A 5,719-nucleotide genomic window follows, 5' to 3' on the forward strand; every position below is an offset into this window, starting at 1 on the left:
GGGTGTTACGGTACAGAGTCAATGTGGAGGCTATATACAGGGTATTACGGTACAGAGTCGATGTGGAGACTATATACAGGGTATTACGGTACAGAGTCAATGTGGAGGCTATATACAGGGTATTACGGTACAGAGTCAATGTGGAGACTATATACAGGGTATTACGGTCCAGAGTCAATGTGAAGACTATATACAGGGTATTACGGTACAGAGTCAATGTGGAGACTATATACAGGGTATTACGGTACAGAGTCAATGTGGAGACTATATACAGGGTATTACGGTACAGAGTCAATGTGGAGACTATATACAGGGTATTACGGTACAGAGTCAATGTGGAGGCTATATACAGGGTGTTATGGTACAGAGTCAATGTGGAGGCTATATACAGGGTATTACGGTACAGAGTCGATGTGGAGACTATATACAGGGTATTACGGTACAGAGTCAATGTGGAGGCTATATACAGGGTATTACAGTACAGAGTCAATGTGGAGGCTATATACAGGGGGTACTGGTACAGAGTCAATTTGTTGAGGTAGTTATGTACATGCAGGTAGGGTTATTAAAGTGGCTATGCATAGATAATAACAGAGACTAGTGGCAGCATTGGGTGGGGGGGTGCAAATAGTCTGGGTAGCCATTTGATTAGCTGTTGAGGAGTCTTATGGCTTGGGGGTAGAAGCGGTTTAGAAGCCTCTTGGACCTAGACTTGGCGCTCCGGTACTGCTTGCCATGCTGTAGCAGAGAGAACAGTCTATAACTAGGGTGGCTGGAGTCTGACGATTTTTAGGGCCTTTCTCTGACACCGCCTGGTATAGAGGTCCTGGATGGCAGGAAGCTTGGCCCCGGTGATGTACTGGGCCGTACGCACTACCCTCTGTAGTGCCTTGCGGTCGGAGGCCGAGCAGTTGCCATACCAGGCAGTGATGCAACCCGTCAGGATGCTCTCGATGGTGCAGCTGTAAAATCTGTTGAGGATCTGAGGGACCCATGCCAAATCTTTTCAGTCTCCTGAGGGGGAATATGTAATGATGGTGTTGGAGTTGTGCCTGGCCGCGCAGTCATCCTGTCCTCCATCTGTCAAACTAGACCAATTTAGTGTTATAATCTAATAATCTTACAGTCGGTTGCCTTTGTGCTAAATTTGACAGTCGCCCAACACTGTGAAAGAGCGATGGGTTAAAACGTGTTAATTCCCCTCTCTAATCCTTGGTAATGACAGTCTCTAGTTTATTTGTATTTAAGGCTCTATTCAATCTGTGTTGCTGAAGCGTTTAGAGATTCCGCGATAGAAATATAAAATGTCAGCTGAATGCAGTCTCGTAATGCCTTTTAAAAATGTTAAATCACACTGTAACGGTGAACTGTAGCGACACGGATGGAATAGAGACCTTAGATTTGTATCTCAATGAGAAAAATAAAGGCTGTTGTAAGAGGGACCTCTAATATCTGCCTTTTTCAAATCCGTTTTGACCGTCAGTCAAAAAAAAGAAACCCACACAGAATCATACGAAATATACATTTTATTCTCTCCCTCTCCCATAGTCACATAAGTCTCCACGAGCATGATCTAGATGAGATATGACGCAATGTCTACTTACATGCTCCATATAATACTGTACATACATACATACTATATACACATACATACCAGAATCTGCATATCAGAACGAGATCCCCTCTGATGGTCGATTGCTGTGAAAATCTGGGACACAGTTGCATTCATTGTTCAGCGAGTTTTTCCATATAGTTAAACCCACCGACAGCAATGAATGTTGATTGTGACCTTTGTTGTGGTTTGGGGCCAGAGGCTTTTCTTTCAGCAGAGTTGTTCTGAAGGAAGGATACAGGATGGGGGCTGGGGTGGAGTGGAGGAGGCTGGGTGGAGTGGAGGGGGCGGGGTGTGGTAGTGGTGGGGCGTGGGTGGAGGCGGCGGGGCGTGGTGTGGGTGGAGGGGTAGTGGTGGGGCGTGGGTGGAGGGGGCGGGGCGTGGGTGGGTGGAGGGGCGGGGTGTGGTGTGGGTGGAAGGGGCGGGTGTGGTAGTGGTGAGGCGGGGCGTGGTAGTGGTGTGGGTGGAGGAGGCGGGGTGTGGTAGTGGTGGGGCGTGGGTGGAGGGGCGGGGTGTGGTAGTGGTGAGGCGGGCGTGGTAGTGGTGTGGGTGGATGAGGCGGGGTGTGGTAGTTGTGCGGTGTGGGTGGAGGGGGCGGGGTGTGGTAGTGGAGGGACTGGGTGTGGTAGTGGTGAGGCAGGGTGTGGTAGTGGTGGGGCGTGGGTGGAGGGGGCGGGGCGTGGTGTGGGTGGAGGGGCGGGGCGTGGTAGTGGTGAGGCGGGGTGTGGTAGTGGTGGGGCGTGGGTGGAGGGGCGGGGTGTGGTAGTGGTGAGGCGGGGCGTGGTAGTGGTGTGGGTGGATGAGGCGGGGTGTGGTAGTTGTGCGGTGTGGGTGGAGGGGGGGGGTGTGGTAGTGGAGGGACTGGGTGTGGTAGTGGTGAGGCAGGGTGTGGTAGTGGTGGGGCGTGGGTGGAGGGGGCGGGGCGTGGTGTGGGTGGAGGGGCGGGGCGTGGTAGTGGTGAGGCGGGCGTGGTAGTGGTGTGGGTGGAGGAGGCGGGGTGTGGTAGTGGTGGGGCGGGGTGTGGTAGTGGTGAGGCAGGGTGTGGTAGTGGTGGGGCGTGGGTGGAGGGGGCAGGGTGTGGGGTGGGTGGAGGTGGCGGGGTGTGGTAGTGGTGGGGCGTGGGTGAAGGGGGCGGGGTGTGGTAGTGGTGGGGTGTGGTAGTGGTGGGGTGTGGTAGTGGTGGGGCGTGGGTGGAGGTGGCGGGCGTGGTAGTGGTGGGGCGTGGTAGGGTGGGGGCGGGGCGGGGGGCGTGGTGTGGGTGGAGAGGCGGGGGTGTGGTAGTGGTGAGGCGGGACGTGGTAGTGGTGTGGGTGGAGGGGGCGGGGTGTGGTAGTGGTGAGGCGGGGCGTGGTAGTGGTGTGGGTGGAGGGGCGGGGTGTGGTAGTGGTGGGGCGTGGGTGGAGGGGGCGGGGTGTGGTAGTGGTGAGGCAGGGTGTGGTAGTGGTGGGGCGTGGGTGGAGGGGGCGGGGTGTGGTAGTGGTGGGGCGTGGGTGGAGGGGGCGGGGTGTGGTAGTGGTGAGGCAGGGTGTGGTAGTGGTGGGGCGTGGGTGGAGGGGCGGGGTGTGGTAGTGGTGGGGCGTGGGTGGAGGGGGCGGGGTGTGGTAGTGGTGGGGCGTGGGTGGAGGGGCGGGGTGTGGTGTGGGTGGAGGGGCGGGGCGTGGTAGTGGTGAGGCGGGGCGTGGTAGTGGTGTGGGTGGAGGAGGCGGGGTGTGGTAGTTGTGTGGTGTGGGTGGAGGGGGCGGGGTGTGGTAGTGGAGGGACTGGGTGTGGTAGTGGTGAGGCAGGGTGTGGTAGTGGTGGGGCGTGGGTGGAGGGGGCGGGGTGTGGCGTGGGTGGTGGTGGTGGGGTGTGGGTGAAGGGGCGGGGTGTGGTAGTGGTGGGGTGTGGTAGTGGTGGGGCGTGGGTGGAGGTGGTGGGGCGTGTGGTAGTGGTGGGGCGTGTGGTAGTGGTGGGGCGTGTGGTAGTGGTGGGCGTGTGGTAGTGGTGGGGCGTGTGGTAGTGGTGGGGCGTGTGGTAGTGGTGGGCGTGTGGTAGTGGTGGGGCGTGTGGTAGTGGTGGGGCGTGGGTAGTGGTGGGGCGTGTGGTAGTGGTGGGGCGTGTGGTAGTGGTGGGGCGTGTGGTAGTGGTGGGCGTGTGGTAGTGGTGGGGCGTGTGGTAGTGGTGGGGCGTGTGGTAGTGGTGGGGCGTGTGTGGTGGGTGGTGGGGGGCGTGGTAGTGGTGGGGCGTGGTAGTGGTGGGGCGTGGTAGTGGTGGGGCGTGGTAGTGGTGGGGCGTGGTAGTGGTGGGGCGTGGTAGTGGTGGGCGTGGGTGGTGGGGGCGGGTGGACGGGGCGTGGGTGGACGGGGCGTGGGTGGACGGGGGTGGAGGGGCGGGGTGTGGTAGTGGTGAGGCGGGCGTGGTAGTGGTGTGGGTGGAGGGGGCGGGGTGTGGTAGTGGTGAGGCGGGGCGTGGTAGTGGTGTGGGTGGAGGGGGCGGGGTGTGGTAGTGGTGGGGCGTGGGTGGAGGGGGCGGGGTGTGGTATTGGAGGGGTGGGGTGTGGTAGTGGTGTGGTGGGACCATAGTGTTCTTTCTCTGGTTATAATGAGTTAGTAGCCATGCGCGTCGATCATCAAGAGAAAAGGCTGGCCACAGGGTACAATCAACGGTCGATGGTCTTTGTCAATTTAGCTCAAAACTCACCGACAGCGTTGAATGTTCACCGGGGCGAACGGGGGCTGATAGTGAACAAGGTTGACAGGCTGACGCTTGGAGATTCAGAGAGATGAGCACAGTGGGCGACTGGGCCTATCATTTCCTCTCGCTCTCTCTCTGAGAGCAAGAAGGACACTACAAAGACACAGCCATTATCCCTCATATCTCAAGTCACTTTTCAGACAGCTCTCTCTACCGGGTTATCAGAGGATGGCTATTTAATGTTTCACAGAAGACACTCGATTCCTTTTTTGTTGTTGTTACATTCTACTTCAATGACTGAAACCCGTTTCATAATTGCGCCCTGTGTTGAAAAAAGTGTGTAGAGAGACGAAAGGCGTGGATATGAATGCAGACGGTCTCTTCTTGCCCCTGGTCTTGTCCTCTGGCTGACAACAAGAGGGAGAAAGGAAGGCATTAACAATTCAAAAAAACAACTCTTCCATTTGGGTAATAAACCTGAATTTCAAATAAAAGTGCCATTATCAATTTGGTTTCAGACTGTTTAAATGTCTTGATGTAATATAATACATTCATAATATTCTTATTTTGCTCAGAGTTTAAACGTCAGTTCAGCTCCTTACTTGTCTTTGACTGATATAACACAGTATAAAAACTGTACACTGGGCAGGAAAACATGTTTATTTTCTCTCTCGGTAGCGGTTGGGGCTTTAGTCATATTTTAGTCATCTCTAAAGTCCTGACTCATTTAAGAGTTTTGGTAAACAGCACACTGTGGGAATGCTAGGGGTGGTGTCACAGTGGCCTATCCGCGTATGCGTTGTTTACCTCAACTGAGCGTCAACTAGCTTCAGTGGGTGGATGTGCCCCTAACCGTAACCCAGAGGGCTCATCTCAGAGCTCAGGATGAGACAGTGTCGGACTCGCAACCTGCTCGGGTCATGATAATTGATAGCATCTGGAGACTATGGTGTGGGGCATGGCCGCAGGAAAATGTGGGGTAAATGTATTTTCTCCTTTATAATAAAGTATATAGTGGCACACAGTAGAGAGCAGGGATGTTTTAGTATTTTCACACACCTTTTTCACAGGGTCTGGAAAAACCCAGGGGGAAAAATGGCCTTTTATAAACACATTTCATAACATTCTACGTCATTTGCATGACACAACACAACCGTTTGAAATAGCACAAAAGGCTACTCTGACAAACAGATCAATAAAAACGACCAGATATTGAATACAAACAAATAGCCCAGGCCAATTTGTGTGGTGTGTGTATATATAATTATATAATTACACAGACACACACAACGTCCGGGTTAGGGTTTGGCCAGGGTAGGCCGTCATTGTAAATAAGAATTTGTTCTTAACTGACTTGCCTAGTTAAAAAAAAAGGTTAAAAACATTTTTTTTTAAAGAGAAAATATTGCCTTTGAACGGGGTATGGTGGTAGTT

General features: G+C 54.3%; 1 protein-coding gene across 1 annotated transcript; it reads right to left on the reverse strand.

Moving 5' to 3' along the window:
* Window positions 1-1,822: 1,822 nt before the first annotated feature.
* Window positions 1,823-4,171, reverse strand: LOC123995525 (extensin-like). The gene is made up of 2 exons (XM_046299166.1): window positions 3,227-4,171; window positions 1,823-2,473 (listed from the first exon to the last, which is right to left on the reverse strand). The coding sequence occupies exons 1-2, from the start codon at window positions 4,169-4,171 to the stop codon at window positions 1,823-1,825; spliced, it is 1,596 nt and encodes a 531-aa protein (XP_046155122.1).
* Window positions 4,172-5,719: the final 1,548 nt, after the last annotated feature.

Source organism: Oncorhynchus gorbuscha, linkage group LG02, assembly GCF_021184085.1.
Source record: "Oncorhynchus gorbuscha isolate QuinsamMale2020 ecotype Even-year linkage group LG02, OgorEven_v1.0, whole genome shotgun sequence".
NCBI lineage: Eukaryota > Metazoa > Chordata > Actinopteri > Salmoniformes > Salmonidae > Oncorhynchus > Oncorhynchus gorbuscha.

What these genes read in the sequence shown, in the direction of transcription:
- LOC123995525 (XM_046299166.1), bottom strand. Translation starts at nt 4,171, where the DNA reads ATGGTCCCACCACACCACTACCACACCCCACCCCTCCAATACCACACC. An exon ending in CACCCCGCCCCTCCACCCAC is followed by an intron (nt 2,474 to 3,226) that starts GCCCCACCACTA and finishes TACCACACCCAG; the next exon opens with TCCCTCCACTACCACACCCC.